Consider the following 27,070-nt stretch of genomic DNA (forward strand, 5'->3'; position numbering starts at 1 on the left):
GAATCGAGGTGTTTGGCATGATGTACTACAAAGTAGAGAAATCTGAAAACAGTCCAGTTCATGTTCTGTCCACATATAGAATCACAGAAGATTATGAAGTGTTTTATCTCGTCACCAAGTTCACTTCATCTGATGCTTTATGTGCAAATGTCTCTGGGTATGTATAGAATACAGAGTGTCCACTAGACAAAACATGTATATTGAAGGAGAATAGTGAGAGCTCTCTACGGTAATATGCGTTATTAATGGATAAATTAGGTATGCATAAATTCTTTTGGAAATCCATCGCTATTGCTTCCCTATCAAAATCTTTCTTGGAAGTGAGCTTTGAAAGTCATTTGCATGTATAAAACTGTTCAGCTTCTTTAAGATGCAATTTGTTTTGAATGCCCGAGTGATATAATTGAGCTTCAATTTCCTTACGCTCTGCACAATCATTGTTAAGCGATTCTATTTTTGACATTCTAATTTTAACCTTAGCTGCATAAGTGTCAGATGTACTGCACGTATCCATGCAAGGATATCCAAAACTTGTATTAAATTTGTTACAGAATATTTTCTGGTAGGTTTCATATGACACAGGACTATTGGGATTCTTCTCCCTAACTCAACTCGGCATCGTGTAAAACAGTGCTGACACATACCAAGCTGACATTCCCTTTTTGTTTCTTGTTCTGTGGTGACATTCCCCTTTCATCAGTTGTACATGTATTCTGAAACTTGTTATATTTCAGTGACTGTTCCCTTTACTTAATTGGACATTGTCTTAAACTATTCTCCTGACCATAAATTATATATGGGTAGTGTAAATTCATTTTTTGTTTTACATTGACATTCCCACTTTTTCCCGTGTAGGGCCTACCATTTATATAATTCACATATTAGAACTTATGACATCATTGCCAATTTTACTTCTCAATTTTTATTTGTCATAAATGTTACTACTCTACAAGGCAGTGTTAGCAAGAACATTCATTTGTTCCTCGAAGAAAAAAAGAAGATAACACACAATAAAACATCTCATCAATAGACATAATTTGTCATGGACCTAACATTACAATGGCTTTTTTAGAAGTGTTTTTCTCTACTTTTTATCAGTGAATAAACAAAGAAAGAGAAATAAGTTCATGATGGACATTTTCCCACATCCCTTATAAATTACAGTCCAGTTTCTTTGAGCCATTCAACTACATCAGATGTCTCATCAACAACCAAGCCACACTGCAATCGATATTAAGGCACATTAAGCAATAGTTTGCAGTGCAACCAAAAGAGCACATTCAATTCAGTTATATATTAAAAGAACTTGATCCGATAGTTTTTAGTTTACTGATGCACCTAGATAAAGGTATTGTTCCGCTTAGGCAGTTTTAGATATAGTGGGCTAGTTGGCCATGTGGTTGGGGGCAGGCGGCTGTGAGCTTGCATCTGGGAGATGGTGAGTTCGAGCCCCACTGTCGGCAGCTCTGAAGATGGTTTTCCATGGTTCCCCATTTTCACACCAGGAAAATGCTGGGTCTGTGGCTTGGTTACGGCTTCCTTCCCACTCCTAGGCTTTTCCTATCCTATCATCGCCATAAGACCTATCTGTGTCGGTGCGATGTAAAGCCACATGTAAAAAAAAAAAAAAATCACCTGGGCAAAATATTTTTTTCATACCATATCTTACTTTATTAGCCTCAAAACCTGAACGATTAAAAAACGATACAAAAACTTGAGCATTTTTCTACACGTGCGATTTTTTTTTTTCTGCCAGGTTTGTGGAGAAAAAAAAAAAGCCCTGTGAACAATGGTTTTAAATTTTGCAACACTTATCCACATCGCGTCATCAGGCTTGTACTTCATAGACCAAATCTACAAAGCAGTTGTTATTGACTTGAATCTCACGCTGCGAATCATCCAGTGCCTCAAAAATCTCAGTTTGCAAGGTATCTGTGGTGTGCTATAATTTGTGCTAATATTCCAGTTTAGAACCTGCCTGGTGGCATAATCGAAATTGGCAAGTCTGTGTCTGACACTGTGGTTAGTCGGTTCGAACCCCGCTGTTCGAAAATAATTTCACCACCAGAATGTTGGTCAAAAGGTTAGGAGAGGTGGTGATATACAATCACTAAATTGCGTGCCAAAACCTGGATTCAATTCCAAACCTCTCCACAGTGTCCATAGGAGTGAAGGCATACGACGCTGTTCATGGCGATTCATCTGAAGTGAAACCCATGTAACTTACTGCCACCGCCGTTCTTACTGCACACCTTGTCATCACGTGTCAAAGGTCGCCAAGCAGAAAATAAAGATATATTTAAAAAAATGAAATACTGACATTGACGCCAATCTGGTTCCCATGGCAACTGTCAGGCATCCAAACTCTAAAAATTATATGACATAGATCAAGTTAAATTAAACAGGCAGTGGCCCCTCAGAAATTGAGTAAAAAAACGATGAACACTGTTAGGAAATTTATGTGGTACGTTTTCTTGATTCATTACATCTCGCAAAAGTGATTTACAACTCAGAAGGGAATAGCAAGAGGCTATAGTAAAAAACTGTATAGTTGACTATTTAATGTGCCAGCCTGCAAATCAGATGGAGTAGAAGGTGCTATTTTATACTTCCTCGGGGAAACAACTAAGTGAGACTCTCAAAAATGACATAAAAATGGAAATAATATTACTTGATACAAAATTAAGTTGTGCATTGCATGTTAACATTCTCATTTTACGGCATTTAAAACTCGTATACTCCAAAATATCTCCGTTGGCAAAGCTGCTTTTGATTCTCTCCTGTTTTCCTTATTTTGTCTGTGTTTTTGTTTTCAATCAGCTAACAAGTGACAACTCAGATGCGAATCTGCGTGTTGTTTTGACTCGTTGCGAATTTTGTGGGCAAGTAGGTGAAGTACTGTGCTCATTATGTCCACTTCCTTGAACTTAGGCAAGAAGAAGGTTACCCAAAATGACTTGAGACGTATTATGAATGAACAGAAGCGAATATTATCCCAAACTGTGAAGAAAATAGAATCGCCTCTAGCAAAATATCCTTTTATATTGATATTTTTAGGTTATGTTTTTGTTTTGTTAAATCGATTGTAAACGTTGAGGGGCAAAGCATGGAGAATATCAGTTTCGGTAGTGAGCAAGAGAGCTGTAAAGTGACATGCATTGTTTTCATTCCAGATAACTGAAGAAAACTTACAGTGCACGTTGGAGGTTGTGGTCGTACTCTAGTTCGTAAAACGTAATTAGTCAGCGGCTAACCTATAAGATATTGTGGTTTGCCTTATGGACTGACACTTGTAAGTTGGATGTTCTTACTGCTGTACGTCTGGGGGTGTGTATTTCTAATCCCTTGGAGTTTGTATTGGTCTGGATTTAGCTACCAGCCCAGCTTTGTTCTGAAGTTCAATTGAAAAGTCTACTCCAGAGTTTGAACCCACTGCCTTTGGAATTTATGGCTGGTATGACATTGGTCAACAGTCCATACATGGGGCTGGTTAACTACCCAGTGTGTGTTCTGGTTTGTAGTTTCATGAATAAGGCAATCAAACATATTCCAAGTTGTGGCTGTCCTTGTGCTCCATTAACTACTCAACTCATATTGACTTTTATTGAATTATATTAGATTAAGTGTTTGAGAATTTATAGTCATCAGTTCTGCTAGCTGTGTGGTTGATTAAGTGCTCACCGTTGTGCTCAATATTGAAGGATCAGATCACCAGCACAGTTGGTTGGCGTAATGTGCTTAGTTGCGAGAGACAGATATTAACCAATTATTAATATTGGTCATCAGGTCCATTCACTTTCATGAAACCTGAGTGATAACAGATACTTTTTTAACATCCCTCTTTAGAACAGTAGGCCTATGTTCTGAGTCTCAGCTCCATGGAATTTATGGATACTCATTTCCTCATACAGTGGTTTTGATATAACAGCCAAAGACAGGCATTTATACAAGTGGAGGTATTACTCGCGCAACTTTTAGTGATACCAGGTGTTACAGGGGTGAGGAGTAAGGAGGGAGCTCTCCCGGTTCCAGTAATACTGCCAACTGAATGGAAATGAAATGTGAATTGAATCGATAATATGATCGATCGACATGAATTTTCTAAACGTTTATTATCTTCAAGCATAAGGCTATTCACCGCTACACATGGGAGGCTAGGGGTACCCGATCCATAATAGACTATATCTTAACAGACTTTGAATTCAGGAAATCTGTTAGGAATGTACGAGTTTTTCGCAGATTTTTCGATGATACAGACCACTATCTGATCTGTAGTGAACTAGGTATCTCTAGGCCTAGGGTAGAGAAAGTGAAGTCTATCTGCAAATGAATAAGGGTAGAAAATCTCCAGGATGAGGAAATTAGACAGATGTACATGCATATGATTTGTGAGAAGTTTCGAACAGTAGACAGTAAGCAGGTTCAGGATATAGAAAGTGAATGGGTGGCATACAGGGATGCTGTAGTGGAAACAGCAAGGGAATGCCTAGGAACAACTGTGTGTAAAGATGGGAAAAGGCGAACATCTTGGTGGAATGATGAAGTGAGAGCAGCTTGTAAACGTAAAAAGAAGGCTTATCAGAAATGGCTCCAAACAAGGGCCGAGGCAGACAGGGATTGGTACGTAGATGAAAGAAACAGAGCGAAACAAATAGTTGTTGCATCCAAAAAGAAGTCATGGAAAGATTTTGGTAATAACCTGGAAAGGCTAGGTCAAGCAGCAGGGAAACCTTTCTGGACAGTAATAAAGAAAGGAAGGAAGGGAAAAAGGAAATGAACAGTGTTTTGAGTAATTCGGGTGAACTCATAATAGATCCCAGGGAATCACTGTAGAGGTGGAGGGAATATTTTGAACATCTTCTCAATGTAAAAGGAAATCATCCTGGTGGTGTTGCAAACAGCCAAGCTCATGGGGAGGAGGAAAATGATGTTGGTGAAATTATGCTTGAGGAAGTGGAAAGAATAGTAAATAAACGCCATTGTCATAAGGCAGTAGGAATAGATGAAATTAGACCTGAAATGGTGAAGTATAGTGGGAAGGCAGGGATGAAATGGCTTCATAGAGTAGTAAAATTAGCGTGGAGTGTTGGTAAGGTATCTTCAGATTGGACAAAAGCAGTAATTGCAGCTATCTACAAGCAAGGGAACAGGAAGGATTGCAACAACTATCGAGGTATCTCATTGATTAGTATACCAGGCAAAGTATTCACTGGCATTTTAGAAGGGAGGGTGCGATCAGTCGTTGAGAGGAAGTTGGATGAAAACCAGTGTGGTTTCAGACCACAGAGAGGCTGTCAGGATCAGATTTTCAGTATGCGCCAGGTAATTGAAAAATGCTACGAGAGGAATAGGCAGTTGTGTTTATGTTTCGTAGATCTAGAGAAAGCATATGACAGGGTACCAAGAGAAAAGATGTTCGCCATACTGGGGGACTATGGAATTAAAGGTAGATTATTAAAATCAATCAAAGGCATTTATGTTGACAATTGGGCTTCAGTGAGAATTGATGGTAGAATGAGTTTTTGGTTCAGGGTACTTACAGGGGTTAGACAAGGCTGTAATCTTTCACCTTTGCTGTTCGTAGTTTACATGGATCATCTGCTGAAAGGTATAAAATGGCAGGGACCGATTCAGTTAGGTGGAAATGTAGTAAGCAGTTTGGCTTATGCTGACGACTTAGTCTTAATGGTAGACTGTGCCGAAAGCCTGCAGTCTAATATCTTGGAACTTGAAAATAGGTGCAATGAGTATGGTATGAAAATTATCCTCTCGAAGACTAAATTGATGTCAGTAGGTAAGAAATTCAACAGAATTGAATGTCAGATTGGTGATACAAAGCTAGAACAGGTCGATAATTTCAAGTATTTAGGCTGTGTGTTCTCCCAGGATGGTAATATAGTAAGTGAGATTGAATCAAGGTGTCGTAAAGCTAATGCAGTGAGCTCGCAGTTGCGATCAGCAGTATTCTGTAAGAAGGAAGTCTGCTCCCAGACAAAACTATCTTTACATCGGTCTGTTTTCAGACCAACTTTGCTTTACGGGAGCAAAAGCTGGGTGGACTCAGGATATCTTATTCATAAGTTAGAAGTTACAGACATGAAAGTAGCAAGAATGATTGCTGGTACAAACAGGTGGGAACAATGGCAGGATGGTACTCGGAATGAGGAGATAAAGGCTAATTTAGGAATGAACTCGATGGATGAAGCTGTATGCATAAACCGGCTTCGGTGGTGGGGTCATGTGAGGCGAATGGAGGAGGATAGGCTACCTAGGAGAATAATGGACTCTGTTATGGAGGGTAAGAGAAGTAGAGGGAGACCAAGACGACGATGGTTAGACTCGGTTTTTAACGATTTAAAGATAAGAGGTCTGTTAGGTCATCAGCCCAGAGGCTGGTTGGATCCTCAAATAGCACCACCAAAGGCTATGCAGCTATGGGGAAACTGCAAAAACCAATGGCAGGGCCCAAATGAGGCGTACTAGGCAAGATGAGGAGTGAGGTAGTTTGCCATTGCTTTCCTCACTGGACCAGAAGGTGCCACTGCAGCACGACTGATCCTATGAGCAACACCTTTCCTAACACTCGGGCACTGCGGGCACTAGTTGTGCCCCAAATGTCATTACTCAGCACCACCCATACCCCAGCAGCTTCCATATTGTCACAGCCATGGATGAGACTAGGACTTCGGTGGAAGCTACACTTTGCTCTAGCCTGTGCCAAGAGACGGATACAAAAATACTGCATCCATCAAGAAATGGCAACAGGCGAAGATAAGAGGTATAGAACTAAATGAGGCCACAACACTAGTTGGAAATCGAGGATTCTGGCAACGTTTAGTAAATTCTCAGAGGCTTGCAGACTGAATGCTGAAAGGCCTAACAGTCTATAATGATAATGTATGTATGTTATTATCTTAAGCCAACAAGTGTGTCACACACACATTATATAACATTTCTCGATGTGAATCTTGTTCCTAGCATGAATTTTATAGTTTCGCTTTGCTGTGTAAACAGCAACAGTACTAGTACGTAAAGTGTATGCATAAGTGATTCATAGTTTGTGTTTCAAAGGTTGCCATTACGAATCTCAAAGATAACCGAGGTCTACCGATTTAGCACTGGGGAGCCCAGGTATCGCTAAAGGTTGCACGAGTAATACATACCTGCTCTGTCACTGCTTTATCCTATAGAAGTGGCTTGTGGTGGTGTCTCAGTAGTTCACTAGCTGCCAGCGTCTTGGAAAGGTGTAACAATCCAGCTGATGAGACCACTGCCACACTGGGGTGAAACACTGGTAATTTCACAATTGAAAAATCCTAAAGAGCTTGAATACTTCAGTTTATATTTGGTTATAAAAATAAAAATATTTCTAGGGGTGGGTTGGTAGGTCCCTAGCCTTCATAATGAACACGTTGCTGTCCTGCAGGTAAAAAAAGAGGTATAAAAACTTTTTGAAATAATATTATTTTTCCTGGCAAACATGGGCCTATACTGGATCCTTATCTTGACAATTTCACCAAAAATAGATTTTCAGCCCTGAGGGAAGTAAGCAATATGCAAGGACTTATCCGTATGGGAAGCAGTCAAACGTATAGCGCAAAATCCATTATGAGAAGCAGCAACGTTAGGCCTAAAATCTCACACAGTGCACCGGCGAAAGTGTCGAACATCCTTATATTTGGTGATAGCCAGGCGAGGGGAATTGCAAAGAAAATGAACAATGAAGATATTGCAGCATCGGCCGTCATCTATCCTGGGGCCCCAATAAAGAAGGTATTGGAAAACACGGAACAGGCAGCAAGAAATCTCGGAAGTCGTGATGCAGTAGTGATCATCGGCGGGACGAACGACGTAGCTCACAACGACGCTAAGAATGTCATTTTGAAACTTAAATGTACACTAGGTAAGCTGAATCACACTAACATCTTTGTAGTGAACGTGCCCCACAGGCTAGTGATGGGCAACGCTCTCTCTCGAGACTGACGTTGCAGATCTTCCTGTAGAGCAAGCTGTGTGACGTACCAGTAACTACGACTGTAAACTTGATAGTATATCATTGGCAGTCATTGCGTGAAATAACGTTCTCATATGAAAACGTGTGAGCCAATACATTTTGTCAAAAGCCTGGAAAAGTACTACATGTTTAACTATGAACCCCTTAATACCATTAACGAAAGTGAAAGCAGAATGTCAGTATCTTAAACTGTTCACGGCATATTTGGGGTGGACATCTTAGCTAAATAACCCTGCATAATTTGTGAATAACTGTAGATAGGATGTACACGTACTTGGATACTAGAGGCGTGCATTATTCGAACTTGAGACGGGGAAGATGTGTTTTGCTACATATGCAACCCCTATTACACATGAGTGGAACGTGTAATCTAAAATACCCGACTTTGATCCAATTCGTTCAGCTGGGGTGATGGGCAACGCTCTCGAGACCGATTCTCGTGTGCTGCGAGCTGTGCGACGTCCCAGTAACTACAAGTGTAAGCTTGATAGTTATCATCAGCAGTTCTCATATGGAAACGTGTGTGACGATAAATTTTGTCAAAAGCCTGGATAAACGCTGCATGTTGAACTATGAGCTTCCTAATACCATTAACGTAAGTGAAGACAGAATGCCAGTACAGTGGAACCTCGGATTGTAAGTTACTTGGTCTACGAGTGTTTTGCAAGACGAGCAAATATTTTAAATAAATTGTGACTTGATAAGCGAGTGAGGTTTCGCAATACGAGCGTCACGTGTACGTACGTTTCCACCTCCCCTGTGCCTTTGTTTTCCCCTCCCACTGCCACTCTCTTTCCTGGGAAAGTGTGTGTAATCATTTCCCGCACTGGACTTCAGTTGGCGTGCCTCGCTCGCATAGTCAACACCATACGAGTGTACATGTTTTGTTTCCATCTGTGATATAACTGTTCTGCAACGATGGGCCCTGTGAATGAAAAGAAGGCTAAAAAGGAATTGGTCGGAAGAAGGAGATGATTACAGTGGATGAATCTGTTCAGTGACAATGCAATGTCACATTTTCGTGAAATCCTCAAAAAGAGGCAAAAGCAACAGTCATTGGACAGATTCCTCGTTAAAGTTGTACGAAAAGAAAACACTTCCAATGAGCCAACCGATAGCAGTGATTCCGTTAGTGAAATTCGTGCTACACAGTAACTCTTCTCATGTCATCTCTCGTCTCCCTCACACCAACAATAATTCTATTGCAAGGTAAAGTGCAGTTTAATTGTTTTACGTTATATTTTGTTTTAGAAATGTTATGCGAATAAATGTTTTTGTGTTGTGGACGAATCATCCGAGTTTCAATAGTTTCTTATGGGAAAATTTGCTTTATATACGAGCGATTTGGATTACGAGCATGTTGCCGGAACGAATTATGCTCACAATCTAAGGTTCCACTGTATCTTAAACTGTTCACGAGTTATTTCAGGTGGACTTATTAGCTGAATAACCCGTATAATTTGTTAATAACTGTTATTATGATGCAAACCTATTTGGATGCCTCACAATTGTTGTCGGCAGGGCAGCTTCTTGTGATTCAGACCGGGCCGGAGGTGTTGTGTGACGATTCCTCTTCATTGTCCGGCTCCATGGCTAAAAGGTTAGCGTGCTGGCCTTTGGTCACAGGGGTCCCGGCAGGGTCGGGAATTTTAACCATCATTAGTTAATTTGTCTGACACGGGGACTGGGTGTATGTGTCGTCTTTATCATCATTTCATCCTCATCATGACGCGCAGGTCGCCTAAGGGGGTCAAATCGAAAGACCTGCACCTGGCGTCCTAAACATGTCCTTGGACACTCCCGGCACTAAAAGCCATACGCCATTTCATTTCCTCTTCATTGATATTATGCGTTTGTAAGTGCTGTTTCATCCCAGAAGTATTTCTGCAGACGTATTTTACTTCTTTTGAACAAGCAACACAGCAGGCTGTGCTACGTGACATCTCTTCAAAATAACCGACATGCACGACTTACGTTACGTTTCGTGCATCGTCTTCACGTTGTCGCGTACAACTAGACACAATTTCACATTGCACCGTCATATATCGAAGTACCCAATTATGATGCGAACACTCTATAACATTGTAAGGAATTATTTCCTTCGTCACCAAAATATCGGTAAACACAAGCAGTAGTCATATGATATTGAATGTGGGGTCTGATAACAATGTAAACCTACCTATCGAAAGAACTGGAGCAAACTGAAGCATTTTAGATTACACACTCCACTCATGCGTAATGGTGGTTACATATGCAGCAAGGCGCATCTTGCCTCGTCTCAAGTTCGAATATCCAGGTCCGTGTACCTACAGTAGCCGTCAGTTTCTGTACTTAAACCACTCATTCATGTACCTACCAGTGAGTACAGTGCCAAAATGCGTGTCCTTTATAATGACGTTACACTGCGTCAAAATAGACGTCGGTAGAAATGAACGCCCTAGTCGCTTGTTGACACGTATTTACGAAATGGAGAAGGCCCGTGGTTGGCTATTCGCATACTCGGCACAAACAACATTCGGCTCCGACTATCTGTCGGCCTACGACACGCTGCTCGCCGCACAATGCGGGAACAACGCTCTCGAGATCTCTCAAAATTTCTCGCGAGAAATAGTGCCTACGCTAGTCTCGAGAAATCCTGAGAAATCTCGAGACCTTGTCTCAGACTGCCCATCACTACCACAGGCATGATTTGATTAGAGACTCATGTGTGAACAATGAAGTGGACAAAGTTAATACAGATATGGTTAAAATTTGTAAACATTTTCGTAATACACAGGTAATTGATAGCAGCAGTTTCGAGAGACACTGTTACACAAAGCATGGCCTTCATCTAAACAATTCAGGTAAACAAAAGATAACAAATATTGTTCTAGATTTTATTAATCTTAAGATATGTACTGTAAAAAAGGCAACTCCCTTGAGTTATAATACTGACCAGGAAAACTAGTAGAAAGAGCCAGCTGTACTTCAAGCTGGCTCAGTCAACTAGAAAATGAAACTCAGGAAAGTAAGGAATTTCAAGTTACCCAATTGCAACAGTCAAGTTTTAGGGAGGAAGGGGGTCTGAGATTGCTCTTGGTAAACTGTCAGAGTGTAGTAAATAAACAATTAAAATTCGGTACATTGATGGAATCTTATGAGACTGATGTGGTGATAGGAGTGGAATCGTGGTTGAGAGAAGGGGTGGGTAATAGAGAAGTATTTCCAGAAGGGTACACAGTCTGTCTAGAGACCGAGAAGATAAAAAGGGAGGGGTGTGTTTATTCTGGTGAAGGAAACTTATTGTTCACATGAATGGTTTACCGATGAAATGGATGAAATATTAGGGATAAAATTAGTTCGTGATAATATGAAGGAGGTGGGAATTATAGGAACATACAGGCCTTGAAGAGAGGAAAGAGACATGGAAATATTTGAGAAAATAATAGATTATACTCATAAAAACAATAATAATGATATGGTAATAATTGGGGGGAGATCTAAACTTGCCTGAAGTTGAATGGAATGGAGCTGCAAGTGAAGCCCATGAACAGAAACTGGCAAATAAGTTAATTTGGGAAGGAGGATTTACACAAGTAGTACAAGAACCAACGCGTCTCAGTAACTTACTAGATGTATTCTTGGATAAACCATGGGAAATTGTTGATAAACCTGAGGTCATTGAAGGAATAAGTGACCATAAGGCTGTAATAATGGATGTAGGACTGGTACCAAACAGGCTTAATAAGAGAGTCACACAAGACAAGAAATTGTACAGAAAAACTAAAGTTGTTGAATTTGGGACTTACCTTAAATCACAATTCAGTTGTTGGATAAGAGAAGGGAGTAATGTGGATACACTTTGGACTAAATTTAAAGGAATCATTTGGGAAGGAGAGAAGAGATTTGTACCTGTTAAGAAGGGTAAAATGACCTCAGACCCTGTTTATTATACAAGGGAAATAAGAAAATTAAAAAGAAAATGTAGAATAGTAAACAGGAAAATCAAAGAGGGTAGGGAGAGTAGAGAAACTAGAAAACAGCTAATGAGGGAACTGAATAGAGTGAAAAAGGAAGCAAAAGAGAATTATATGAATGGCATACTTCAAGAGGGTAATGACCACAAAGGGAAATGGAAAAAGCTGTATTCATATATCAGGAATCAAAAAGGAAAAGGAATGCAAATTCCTACAAAGGTGGGAGAAGGGGGTGAACATTATTTAACAGATACTGAGAAAGCAAACCTATTTAGTAGGGAATTCAGAGATTCAGTAGATGATTGTCAGGAGTTGGAAACCGAAACAGAAGATAGTGAGGGAGAGACACAGAGGGAAACAAGAAGCTTTTCATTCACAAATGAAGATATTTTCAGAGAAATCCAACTGCTTCAGCAAGGAAAAGCAGCAGGAAGTGATCAGATTACTGGGGAGGTGTTAAAGATGATGGGGTGGTATATAGTGCCTTATTTAAAATTTCTCTTTGACTATGTCATAAATAATAGTGTAATACCAAAGGAATGGAAGGAATCTATAATAATACCAATTTATAAAGGAAAGGGTGATAAAAGGAAACCAGAGAATTACAGACCAATCAGCCTGACCAGTATAGTTTGTAAAATACTGGAGAGTTTAATATCAAAGTACATCAGAGGGATATGTGATGATAAAAATTGCTTCACAAGGAGCCAGTATGGATTTAGAAAGAAATTTTCTTGTGAGGCACAACTGGTGGGATTTCAGCAGGACATACCAGATCAATTGAATTCAGGAGGCCAGTTAGATTGCATAGCAATAGATCTTTCCAAAGCCTTGGATAGAGTGGAACATGGAATATTATTAAAGAAATTGGAGGGAATAGGATTGGACGTAAGGGTTACACACTGAGCTCGATAGCTGCAGTCGCTTAAGTGCGGCCAGTATCCAGTATTCGGGAGATAGTAGGTTCAAACCCCACTGTCGGCAGCCCTAAAAATGGTTTTCCGTGGTTTCCCATTTTCACACAAAGGCTGTACCTTAATTAAGTCCACGGCCGCTTCCTTCCCACTCCTAGCCCTTTCCTGTCCCATCGTCACCGTAAGACCTATCTGTGTCGGTGCGACTTAAAACAACTAGCAAAAGGGTTACACGTTGGATAAAAACATTTCTAAATTCAAGAGTTCAGAAAGTCAAAGTAGGAAATAATGTATCACAGGAAGAGAAAGTTTGGAAGGGAATTGCACAGGGTAGTATAATCGGTCTGTTACTTTTCTTAATATACGTAAATTATTTATTGAATAATATAACATTAAAAATCAGATTGTATGCAGATGACATAATTGTTTATAGGGAAATAAATAACATTGAGGATTGTTCAGAATTACGAAGGGACCTTGAGAGTATCCAGCAATGGGTTGAAGAGAATAATATGAAGGTTAATGGAGCCAAATCAACTGTTACAACATTTACAAACAGGAGTTTTAAAACTGAATTTGAATATACTTTGGATGAGGTAGTTATCCCAAAAGATGGCAAGTGCAAATACTTAGGTGTGAGATTTGAAAGTAATTTGCACTGGAAGGGTCATGTGGATGACATTGTTGGGAAAGCATACAGATCGTTATATGTCATAATGAGGCTACTTAAAGGATGCAACAAAGAATTAAAAGAGAAAAGTTACTTAAGTATGGTTCGTCCATTATTGGAATATGCAAACAGTGTTTGGGATCCTCACCAAGAATACCTAATAAAAGAAATAGATAGTGTGCAGAGGAAAGCAGCAAGATTTGTAACAGGGGATTTCAGGAGAAAGAGTAGTGGATCAGAAATGTTAAAGGAATTTGGGTGGGAAACTTTAAGTAAGAGAAGGGAGAAAACTAGACTTATAGGATTATATAGAGCCTATACAGGAGAAGAAGCATGGGGAGATATGCGTGAGAGGCTTCAGTTGGAAAATAATTATATCGGCAGGACTGACCACAAATATAAAATTAGAAGGAATTTTAGCAGAAGCGATTGGGGTAAATTTTCATTCATTGTGAAGGAGTGGAACAGTTTACCAGGGGTAGTGTTTGATCCTTTTCCAAAATCTGTACAGATATTCAAGAAGAGAATAAACAGCAACAGAGAAAATAAATGAAGTGTTAGAGGGCATTCGACCAGTGCAGGTTATTGTAAATAAAAAAATGTGTGTGAATAAATTAATTCCATCCCCTGGTCTAAGGAGTTTGGACAGCCAAAGTAGGGGACTGCCTGTAGGGGTGAAGTACAGTGGGGACTTCGAGGGCCCTGGGACCGCTACGGTAGCTGTGAAGGCCCTTCAGGAACTCTGAAAAGTGGTTACAAAAGGGGCTCTGGTTAAGATGCAGCAGGTCATTATGCTACTTAGGTTCCAGAATGGGTAAATAAATAAATAAATGCAATGTAAATTTTAATCTTATACCAGTTGCATAGTATCATTTGAAGTAATTCCACATACTGTATATCAGTTGACTATATTTGTAAGTAGTACAGGAGATATTATCAGTAGAATTTTGTAAACAATATAAATTTATTAAGGATGAGCTGTGTGTTTAATAGAAAAAATTGTTAACGGAAATTGTATAATATTGTATTTTGGGAAAATTTTCTTCTCTTATTAATTTAATATTTAGTGCTTGACAATAATGTATTTTAGTGTACCATTTGCCACTGAAGTAGACACCTCATTTGCAAATAAAGAGATTTTGATTTTGATTTGATAATATTAAACATTTTAATTTTAAATCTGTTTAAAATTAATTCATTTTCTATACTTTTTCAGGGGTTTGTGTTCTTTCAAGTCATTGTAGGGATAGTACTACTTGAATAAACAAGATACAAATGCAATATTATGCTTATTGTATATTATATATATTATATCTGTTTGAATGATAAAATTCTGTAGTGAAGTTTTAGGAGGAAAGTGTACGTCGATAAAACATTAGAATTGTATTTTGTAAGCTTATATGAACAATGTGGAAATCTTTATAGTGTTTCTCCTGTAAGTTATTTTGCCTTAACTCAGATTTACATACTCACCAACTGGTCAGCTTACTTGTATTGTTTGTGATCATGTGGTTCGTAATGAGTCTGTGTGGGCTGTTCACATTAATAGCAAACAGCACAAAGACAATATTCAACTTATTAAAAGAAAAAAGGAAAGTGAAAATCTATTCAAGAAGCCCGTTGCTCCCGGTCCTCTTCCATCAAGTTTAAAGCGACCTTCTTCCTATGAAGTGCCAAGTCCACCTAAGAAAATTAAGGGTAAGTTAAATATCTGCTGTAATGGATCTACAGTACAATGTTACTTCTGGATATGTTCTGTGGCTGGTATTACAATTGGAAAACTGTTGGGTTGTTAACTTAATCATGTATTCTTACTGGCTGATTAGTACCGTTTTTGATGGGTTAGATTTTGTAAGTTCAACAATACTAAAGATAGGAATTAAAAGGTCAAATAAAATGTTTGATTTCTCTGAAATTTCATCTAGATTGAAGTTAGGATTGAAAAACTGTTCTAGATAGATAAACAATTTTCCATAATATTGAGCAGGGGGCCTTTTTGTATAACTTTGAAAATTTTCATGTCGTGGTTGATGTTAGTGAACTTATGATTAGTATCACCCATGTGCTGTCTCGTAGCCGAAAATTTGTTATATTTCATGGTGTTAACATGTTCTAAATATGTTGTATGGAAGCTCCTACCTGTTTGACCAACATAAGATGCGTTACAATTATTACAATTGAGTCTGTAAACACCTCCCTGATAGTCTTCCACAGGTGTTTACTGCACACTTCACAAAACCATTTCTGAAACATGTCCATTCCTCTTCCACACTGTTCACGTCATCTTTGGGAATTTCTTTCTTCAGATACTCTTGAAACTTTTTCCATATTTCTTTCTCTTTTAACTTCCATCCCTTCATTTTTCTTTCCCTTTTTTCTATTAACTTCGTTATTTTACTGACTCTTAATTTGGCTACCACCACTTTACGGTCTCCTTCGAAATCTGCTCTTGTTCCTGTCCAGATTACTATTCAACCTTTCAGTGCTTAAATTGCGCATGTAATCACACTTGCTTTCACTTTCACTATCTGAAGCTATCAGATCATCACCTATCGTTATTATGCAAAATATCACACATTTCTTCTACCGGAATCACTTTTATTACTATAAAATTTATTCATTTGAAGCTTTGTCTACTACACAACCATGTTACTTGCAATTTCAGTCAGTTTGAGAAGCATCAAAATTAGCTTGTAAACAATGGGTAAAAGAACACAAAGGGAGGGTTGTACAGTGTCGAAAAAAGAGGATACTTGAGACATCTACCAGAAGATAAATAAACTTCTAGGTGAAACTCTTCTGGTCTCCGAAAACACAAGCATATCGGAGCGAGCTACACTGAACGAGCGCTAAATGACTTTATTCCGCTATGAATCACAAAAGATGGTGTGCTTAAACGACCATGCTCCTCTATGGGAGTGAAGGTGTTAAAGAAAAGGTACTATTTTATAATATTTTATGCATTTTTGTTTTACTATTAGCTGTGTGAAAATTGCAATTTAATTTCACATTAATATTATCATCAGATATTACCTATTTATCAGTTTCTTCAAAACATAAAATGCTAAATTACAAGCTAAGCATACATATCAACCTGCTAAAAATCATCACCTCCTAGTCATAACCCATGAAACCTACTGATTTTCCAAAAATTCAAAGCACAGGGATGTGACTGTCTCTTTAAGAAATCTGTAAGCATGGATTGCAACTGCAGCTACTAGTGATATTTTCTTTTACACATTTCACACTAAATTAGTGTGTGTTTTCCCTTCTTTTGTATTCCACATGCCCTACTATTTTTAGCTCTTAAGTTTAGAGAAGGAGAAGTGGATATTGTACTGGTAAGATGGATATATTAAGATTACTATTAGATTCATTCTTTTGTGTTTTCCTTTGTGAACATTGCATGACTTACTTCTTCAGTTTATGGAATTTTTATCTTTGCATTTGTACATAAAATTTATTCTTGAGATATTTTGTTACAAAATTGTGATACCAGTTTTGATCTTATATGTTATAGGTATTTTAAAGAATGCTCCTCCATCAAAAGTACCTTCAGACTTTTTTGACTCATCAGATAGCATATCATTAAATAGTAATGGGCCAGTAACTGCTTCTGATGTAAATGCTCTTCAGAAATTAGCCGCTGAAAATGATGATTCAGGGGGAGAGTCGGAAGAGGAAGAAGAAAGTATAGCAGAGAAAACACCCCCAACCACTGATATAAAGTCACTTAAGCCACAAAATGTGGATGAAGTTCTGCCTGAGGGTTTTTTTGACGATCCAATGCTAGATGCCAAGGTAAGACTTCAGTACAGTTTTTGGTTTTGATGCAAAATTTTTGTTCTTTGAGGTACTCAGGAAAAGAACTTTGACTTAAAACTAAATTGTTATAACTTGCTGTTTTATTGAACCTTGACATAAGTAATGGGAAGGAATTAATAAGGTCATATGATTCTGGACCAAGGACTGAAACAGGGTTCACTCAACCTCCCGAGACCAATTGTGGACTTGTCTGATACAAGAGGCAGTGGAACCGGTAGTGGTAGCCAAGCAGTACGTCGGAGAATGTTGTCCTTCTGCCCTCGTGGCACTCGAATATCCGCAGTCCGTCTGGCTGGGCAGACCAAGAGCCATAATGCTCTGTATGTGCCAGGGTTTTTTTTATACACACATTGGAATAAATGCAAAGACAAGTAAGTCATTGTGGGGAATAAAGAGTAAGAGAAGGAAGAGACAAGGACAAACATCTTCATCTAGATGGGTGCAGTCCACATCAGTCCCAGCTCTGCTATGTCTACCGGACGAGTTGGCCGTGCGGTTAAGGGCACGCAGATGTGAGCTTGCATCCGGGAGATAGTGGGTTTGAACTCCACTGTCAGCAGCCTTGAAGATGGTTTTTTGTGGTTTCCCATTTTCACACCAAGCAAATGCTGGGGCTGTACCTTAATTAAGGCCGCAGCTGCTTCCTTCCCAGTCCTAGCCCTTTCCTGTCCCATCGTCACCATAAGACCTATCTGTGTCGGTGCGACATGAAGCAAAAAAAAAAAAAAAACCACCACCAGTGGCCTGGCATATTAAAAGGAAACATTGTTGCCTTTATCTGACAATTTCTTTTATACTGCAAAATATTAAAAAGACTATCCTGCCTGAGTAGGCCAATTGAGTAGCGCAGTTGATTATTTGTTTTCTATGCTCAAGGTTCAGGATAATTTTTTAAATTTTTATTTATATTTTATTTATATTTTATTTTTAATTTTGAAGAATTTTCTTGTATCTAATGAAAGATCTCAGAGCATTTACGTTACACTGTCTCATCATCATCATCATCATCATCATCATCAATTTTCCCTGCCTGGCCGTATGTTAATGGCATACTCCCATTTCCATCTTCCTCTATCCAACCACCATTTTTGCTCCTCTACTGTGTTCCAATCAATCTTCTTTTTTATTGTGCTTTTCTTGATTGATTCACCCCCTGTGGGTGGGGGACACACATGTAGAATACACCCGCGGTATCCCCTGCCTGTCGTAAGAGGCAACAAAAGGGGTGACCTTGGCGCAGGCATGGATTGCGGTTTGGTACAATGTGTTGGACGTCCTGTGGATGGGAGGGGTTGAATACATTCACAGGTAATCCCTGCCTGTCGTAGAAGGTGACTAAAAGGGTCATGTGGCCATGGTCCCCCTCTTTATTTTTTTTAATTGTGTTTTGAGGGTACTTGTAGACCAGTGCAAATTTTTGATGTGCGTGCTGCTCGGAGATGGGCCTCTTACATGTGCGGTTACGCCCAAAAGCCCACAATTGACCATCCAGGAATCTTGCGGGTGGGAGCGTCATGTACCCGGGCAGTAGTATCCGCCTGACAACACAGGTCCCCGCACAGCCGAATGCCAGAAGGACTTATTATTATTAATTATTTTTTTATTTTTTCTCTATATTTAGTGCTCTGTATATGCTATGGGATACATGCTATTGTGAGTGACTGGAGGAAGGGAGTCCTAGTGCTCATTGCCTCAGTCATCCCGTATTAGGCATAGTCCAACATTGGACCCCGGGCATTACCTGCTATGACCAGGTGGGTATTGCCTTGGCAGCTTGGTTCGGCTACAGAGACCCCTGATCGGAGTGGTGGCATTCGGGGAGGATGGTTTCGGGCATGGCTTTGAAACGAAATCGCCCATCCCAAGGTGGTCCCCCACAAAGTCTTTTGCTTCCCAGAGAGGTTCATGCGCAGTGTGAAGGAATGGAATCCAGCTTCCCTAGGTTTCTGGTTGCTACCAGAACCGATGGGCATAATTTTAAGCTGGTGAAATCGATCCTTTTTGGTAGACACATTGAAGGCGTCTACGGCGAACTTGAGGATCTTTAGAAAATGTGCAACGGTAGTTTACTTTTGAAGACTCGCACTGCACTGCAAGCCGATCAGTTGCTTAAGTGCGATCACTTTGGCGAAATACCCGTCAAAGTGGAGGAGCACAAGTCCATGAATCTGGTTCGCGGAGTCATCTTTCACCGCGACCTTATTTCGAACACTGACGACGAGTTGATGGACGACATGAAGAACCGTGGCGTGATACACGTCCGGCGCATTATGCGCAAGGTCAGCGGTGAAGACGTTGCCACTGGTGCCTTCGTTGTCTCTTTCAATTTGTCAGTGTTACCAGAGAAAGTCAAGGTAACAACTTACTGTTGCGATGTGAGGCCGTACATCCCGCCTCCTATGCGATGCTATCAATGCCAGCGATTCGGACATATGGTATCTCGTTCGAATCCGTCTGTATGTGGTACATGTGGACGAGTAGCTCATGGTGCGGAGAAGTGCACAACTCCATACAAGTGCACTAACTGCTCTGGTTTTCATTCTCCTCGGGATCAGAACTATCCAACGTACCTGAGTGAGAAGAAGATCCAGGAGATCAAGACCCTGGATGGTCTTTCCTACCAGGAAGGGCGCCGTAAGTTTAATTCCACGAATACACCTGCCCGTACACTCGACTATAGCATGATAGCTCAGAGTCTCCCAGGTTCGTCCTTCACGACATCGTTACCCGTAACGATCGCTGCGCCCAAGGTGACTGTTGCTCCTCAGAGCAACGTCGCAAAGAGTAAAAGCTAGAAGGGGGGAACCACCCCACCTTCAACCAAACAGAAGTCTGTGCCGGCTGGCAGTTCCAAGCCGGCACAGCAAGGGGGGGAAAGCTAAATCTCCCCCTCGAAGAGGTTGGCGAAAGCCGTGCCCGAGCCGGCGGAGGCGGCATCGTCGACCAGGGCTGGGAAACCAACTCCCAGCCCGTCTAAACTAGATAAGAAGGCGGCAAAGAAGAATGCCCTTCCTGGGCGCTCTCGCACTTCCCCTGTGAAGGAGCAATCATGCCCTCCATCTGGTGGGTATGAGTCTGCGCCAGCAGGTACTCCTGCCCAAAAACCTGCATGCTCCCCTCGTAGGGGAACTTCCTGCCCCCCAAAAAACGTTGAAGTTCTGGGCGTCATCCCCACCGTCTGTTGATGACGGGATGGACGTCGCGCTGTCATCTACATTAGGGTGTCCTTTATTTTTCAAAGTTTTAATTTTGCAACGCATAGGTTATTGTTTTATTCATTTGGGCCTAAAACACCCGAAAACAATTTTTTTCCTTATTTGGAACAGTGCAACCCGTGCCGACTCGCGCGCAAACATGTCCATACAAGTTGCGTCACAAGAGTGGCGCGCTCTCATTGTTATTGCCACTTAGTTTTTGCGTATCGGGTAGCTAGCACGGATTGTTTTATATTTCGAAGATGTCAGTGGAACTAAGGAGCAATTAAAAAAGCATTTTCTTGGTTGGTGAAGTAAATCGCCAAATAACAGGCGCAAAATTACCATCTGATCGTCAAGTTCTCGCAGTTCTATTTTTCAATATATGTGAGGTTAAGTTGACTGTTAGTGAAAGCACAAATCTTGTCATTTGGGAGAGCAATATATTCTGGGAAAAGGCTAGAATACCTACCAGAGCTGTGCCTAATTGTGTTAAGAAGTTAGTAGATCTTTATCAGGTCTGGCGAGAACTGCAAAACAATAGCAAGAAGATTCCGGATTTACATAGGCGCCGCGAAGAGAACTTTCAACTTGAATTAGATAGTTTATTTAATATCGCACATGCTGATGCTCTTGAAAGAATAAAAATCTGGTGTTGACAAAAAGGTGGCTGATATTGAAGAAAGGGCCAGGCTGAGAAAACTCGCAGAAGATAAAAAGAGACTAAAGCAAATGCCTTCCGCGAGCGCATTGGAAACTGCAACTTTTGATACACATGAAGACGTAGAAGAACAATCCACAAGCTCTGAAGAAAGCCTGGAAGAATCTCTGCCATTCACATCTCAATCTGTAAGTTCTTTAGCTACGACGTCAAGAAGAGGAGGAAAAGTTTTTATCACATCTAAATTAGTTGCAACTTTAGACAGATGTCAACTAAGCATCAGAGATTCTGTTTATATAATTCAGTCTGTAGTAGAAGCACTTGTTCTTAGTTCTGACAATTACCTGATCAACAAATCTTCTATTCAACGTATTCGAACACAAATGAGAAAAGATAGAGCGAGATCCATTAAATCCAATTTTCAGAATAACGTGCCCGAAGTAGTTACTGTTCATTGGGATGGAAAATTGTTACCTGCTCTGGACGTAAGAAGTTCTAAAGAAGAACGCCTACTAATTATTATTTCATATGACGAGGAAGAACAACTTCTTACTGTGCCGAGGTTAGACAACTCTTCCGGTAAAGAGCAAGCGAAAGCAGTGTCAAATGCCCTTCATGACTGGAACCTGGATGATAAGGTACAAATAATGTGCTGTGATACAACAGCATCTAATACAGGACGCTTCAACGGAGCTTGTGTGCTTTTAGAGCAAAAACTAGAAAGAGAGTTGTTACTCTTTCCTTGCCGCCATCATATTTAAGAACTGGTGCTCAAAAGTGTGTTTGAATCAAAGATCCAACAAATCACTAGCAGTCCTGATATTCTGCTGTTCAAAAAGTTTAGAGACAACTGGAAGAATATTAATCCTAGTGCCATCGAACCGTGTACTGATTTGTCCAACAACATCTCTGTGAGGCAAATATTATTGAATTGGTGACATTTTTTTACATTGAGCTGGCAAAATCGGCTGTACGAGATGATTATCGCGAGCTCATTGAGCTCGCTATTGTTTTTCTGTGTGGAGACATTAAAAATAAAATAAAAATCTGACCTGGTGCAATGCATCAAGCACGATGGATGGCAAGAACTATTTACTCCTTAAAAATGTGTTTATTGAAGTTCCTGTTTAAAATGATCGCTAAGGACAAACAAGCTTTACAAGATGTTTGTTTATTCAATGTGGCAGTTTACATGAAGCCTTGGCTTGGATATAGTTTGGCGATAAAAGTGCCGAATCAAGAGTTTTGTTTTTTAAAGACCTTAAAAGATTACGAGAAAGTTGACGAATTGATTTCCAATGCGTCTTCACACAAGTTCAGTCAACACTTGTGGTACATGTCAGAGGAAATAGCCATCCTTTCAATTTTTGATAATGAAGTTGATGAGCAGAAGAAAGGAAACATTGTAGAAAATTACAAAAAGAAAGCTTTGGTGATTCCGGAAAGAGATATGTTCCATCGAAAGAAGAGATGTCTGGCTCTCTATATGGTATGTAGTAGACTAGTAGTGTTTAATCTGGTATTTAATTTAGAACTTATTTGTTTTCTTTATAGGCACTACAAGTATTTTTTATCTTGTTTCAGGGAAATCTTTGAGTGATTTTGTTTCTGTCAAGAGTAAAGATTTATTTTCACGACTGAAACTTGACTGGTTTCCTTCAAGAAATTGTATCTTCATGGAAAGACAACGTGGCATTTGTGGAAGCTAGAAAGAATATTTCTGCCTTAAAAGCAGTTAATGACACAGCTGAAAGAGATGTTAAACTAATGACAGACTTTCATGGTTTCATATTTCTCTAAAATAATTGTTTTGAGTGACCATCTACAACTACATTTAAGAGACCCTTTTAGCAGCTATTTTCTAAAATTTTTAGGCCCCGTCGGCACGGGTTAAAATTAATGTAGGAAGTTGAAATTCTGTACTTGGGTAACTAATAGAGTAATAAACACAATAACGGGGTATGCGTTTCAATAAATGAAAAAAATAAATTTGTTTGCCCTTTTAAGTGACACCCTAATCTACATCTACGGATGTAGATGTTGATAGTGTTTGGGCTCACGAGCATCTTGTCACTCATAACCTAACACTCCTTTCATAGTCCACACTATGGCACTCTTACAGTGGAATTATAACGGTTATGACAGGCATCTTGCTGAGTTACATCAGCTCATTAGTGAGTACACAGCAAGTATAGTCTGTATTCAGGAGACAAACTTCAGATCAGGTCATCATACGGTCTTGAGAAATTTCAGACTATACTCGACAGAACATTATTATGCCCACCGGGCGTCTGGTGGCGTGAGTATTTTTGTCCATTCTGATACTTATAGCGAAGGGGTTCCTCTAAGGACCCCACTGGAAGCAATTGCGGTGCGGGTACCTCTGCCTGTCATAGCAACAGTGTGTAACGTTTATTTTCCACCAGGCCAGCTTTTTAACATAAATGATGTCACTGATCTTATGGGTCAGCTTCAAACTCCCTCTTGTTGGGTGATTTTAACGCCCGTTACCCCATATGGGGCTCTGAGACGCCTTGCCCCTGGGGACGAGAGCTGGAAAGATTAGTAACAGACCTGGATTTATGTATTTTGAACACAGGGGAACCAACTCACTTTAGTGTATGTTACGGCACATATTCTCGCATAGACGTAAGTCTATGCAGCCGAATGTTGGTTCCGCTGTTTCAGTGGAATACACATGATGATCTCTGTGACAGTGACTATTTTGCCATCATCCTTACTTTGTTGAAACAAAAATCCGTCGAGGCTCCCCCTCAATGGATTCTTAAACATGCTGATTGGCCAAAGTACACATCACTAGCTGTCTTTAACGACGATATCCGGCGGACCGTCGGCGAGGAAATAACTTACATCACCCAAATTATTCTTGCTGCTGCTGAGGAGTCCATTCCGTCTTTCTCCAGGACTCCTCGTTGAAAACTCGTTCCTTGGTGGAATGAAGAAATAGCAGCAGCTATCAAAGAATGCCGACAAGCTCATAAACGTTACCATTGGGAGCCTACTGAGGCCAGCTTGGTAACATTTAAACAACTCCGCGCTAAGGCGCGAGTTCTTATTCGCCAAACTAAGAAAGCTTCGTGGCAGAGATATGGCGTCACAAACTCCATCATCTCACGTGTGGATTAAACTTTAACGTATTTCGGGTATCCAAGGATCATCTTCTGTACCAGGAATTTCCATTGCAGGCAATATTGTCACTGAACCACTCGATTGCTAACCATCTAGCTAGCCATTTTGCGGATGTGTCTGGCTCCGGGAATTACCATTGTGATTTCCTCGCTCTGAAGCGGGAGACAGAACGTCATCACCTCAGTTTTGCCACTCAAGCTTCAGAGGACTGTAACGTGCCCTTTACAGAGTGGGAACTCCTCAGTGCCTTAGCGCTTTGCAAGGACACATCTCCTGGACCAGACAACATCCATAACCAGATGTTGACACAACTTAGTGAGGACAGTCTTCTATATCTCCTTCGTGTGTTCAACCGAATCTGGATAGAGGGTGATTTTTCGTCTCAGTGGCGAGAGGGCATAGTCATTCCTGTCCTCAAGCCTGACAAAGATCCTAAGTATGCAGGAAGTTACAGACCGATTTGTCTTACAAACTGCCTGTGTAAGCTATTTGAGAGGATGGTAAATCGCCGACTTGTGTGGTGTCTGGAGAAACAAGGACTTTTGTCCGAGTACCAGTATGGTTTTCGAGTCGCTCGATCTACCACTGACCACTTGGTATGCCTGGAGAGCTCTATCCAGGATGCGTTTCTCCGCATACAGCATTTGGTAGCTGTTTTCTTTGACTTAGAGAAGGCATACAACACTACATGGCGATATGGTAACCTTTCAGTCCTGCATCAATGGAGATTCTGAGGTAACTTGCCGGTCTTTATTGCAAATTTTTGTCCCTCCGTCTGCTCCGTGTCCGAGTAGGGAGGACATATTCACAATACATGTTCAAGAAAATGGAGTTCCACAGGGATCGATTCTTAGTGTCACTCTGTTTGCGATTGCCATAAACGGTATTGTTGCTGCTGCTGGTTCAGCAGTAATACCGTCGCTATATGTGGACGATTTTGCTCTGCACTATAGCTCGCGTAATATGGCAGTCGCAGAGTGACAATTACAGCAAGCTATTAGGAGAGTGGAACAGTGGGCCTTAGAACATGGCTTTTGGTTTTCCACCGCAAAGTCCTTTGTTGTCCACTTTTGTCGGCTTCATACTCTTCATCCAAAACCTGAGCTTTATTTAGGAAATGTCGCTCTTCCAGTTGTTGACACTTACCGATTTCTTGGGCTCCTTTTTGATAGCAAATTATCGTGGGAGCCACACGTGCGGCAGTTGAAAGTGCAATGCACTAAGAAGCTGAATATCATGAAGTTTCTTAGCAGCACTAATTAGGGTGCTTACCATACGGTGCTCCTACAATTCTATAGGGCACATATTTTATCCTGGCTAGGATACGGCAGTGCAGCATATGGCTCAGCAAGATCAAGCGTTCTTGCGAAGCTGAACAGCATCCACCACAGTGGGGTTAGGTTGGTGATGGGAGCTTTTCGTACAAGCCCCATTGCCAGCCTGCTCGCTGAGTCTGGTGTGCCGTCTTTACACCTGAGGCGCCAGCAGCTCCTACTTTCGTACGCTGCAAATTTGCGACAGATGCCACTTCATCCAAGCTATCCTTGCGTGTTCAACAATGGCAACCATTTGCTGTACGCTTCTTGTCCTCGAGCAACGCGGCTGGTTGGAATATGCTTGGATAGCAATTACAGATTGTTTCACGTACCTTTGGTTCCTTGCCTTGTCAGACAACCAAGTGGGGTACCTCCGTGGATAGTATGGCGGCCCGAAATAATCCTGGATCTGCACACTGGCCCAAAGGAAAACACGGACCCTTCGATTTATCGGAGGCTCTTCCTGTCCAATGTTGGCCAATATCCAGGTTCAGTCATCGTCTGCACAGATGGTTCAAGGACAGAAATGAAGGTGGGCTGTGCATTCGTTGTCGACACTGATAGGTTTCTTTTTGCTCTCCCGGAAACCTGTAGTGTGTATACAGCATAGCTCTATGCTATCTGTGAAGCTCTGCAGTACGCACTGTCCGATGAGCGCCGACACTTTCTTCTGTGTACTGACTCCTTGAGCTCACTACATTCTATTGATACTTGTTTCCCTCGACACCCTCTGGTGCAGCGCGTCCAGGATCTGCTGGCCGGGTGTTCGGATGCCGGCACCAAAATCATGTTTATATGGCTCCCAAGCCACATGGGTGTAGAGGGAAATGAATTAGCAGATCAGGCTGCCAAGGAGGCAGTTACACTGCCCCCGTTGCCTTTCAAGGTTCCAGCAAGTGATATTCGCACTCAGCTGAGACATCTGGTTATGTCCCATTGGGAGATGGAGTGGCAAGCTATTCCACTTCCAAATAAGCTGAGAGCGATAAAAGGAACAACAAAGGTATGGAGGACTTCCCTTTGGGCTTCGCGGAGGGAAGCAGTGGTATTATGTCGTCTTCGGATCGGCCACGGTATCCTGACTCACTCCCATCTATTGAAAGGAGAACCCCCTCCAGTGTGTACTTGCGGCGATCATCTTACCATGGTACACATCCTTATGGAGTGTATGGACCTGGTCGATCTGCGCCGTAGTCTTAACCTTCCGAGTACAATCTCCCTTATCTTGTGAGATGACGAGCAGTCAGCAGACCTCGTCACCCACTTTATGGGGGATCGTGGTCTGTTTTATCGTGTGTAATGTTGTCCTAGTGTATTTGTGTCAATTGCGCTTTTATCCCATTGACTTCATTTTAGTTTGTGTTGCGTAT

At 40.8% G+C, this 27,070-nt stretch overlaps 1 protein-coding gene across 1 annotated transcript in view; it reads left to right on the plus strand.

The window, feature by feature from the left end:
* The first annotated feature begins 2,882 nt into the window (after positions 1-2,882).
* LOC136861147 (zinc finger protein 830) overlaps positions 2,883-27,070 on the plus strand; it is a 38,142-nt gene continuing 13,954 nt past the window's right edge. Inside the window, exons 1-3 of the mRNA XM_067138803.2 lie at positions 2,883-3,031; positions 15,020-15,252; positions 17,075-17,355. Of these exons, the coding sequence (XP_066994904.2) occupies positions 2,910-3,031; positions 15,020-15,252; positions 17,075-17,355 (636 nt within the window). The 5' untranslated portion in view covers positions 2,883-2,909. The remainder of the gene's footprint in view (positions 3,032-15,019; positions 15,253-17,074; positions 17,356-27,070) is intronic.

The sequence above is a fragment of the Anabrus simplex genome, chromosome 1 (genome assembly GCF_040414725.1).
Source record: "Anabrus simplex isolate iqAnaSimp1 chromosome 1, ASM4041472v1, whole genome shotgun sequence".
In the NCBI taxonomy this organism is placed as follows: Eukaryota; Metazoa; Arthropoda; class Insecta; order Orthoptera; family Tettigoniidae; genus Anabrus; species Anabrus simplex.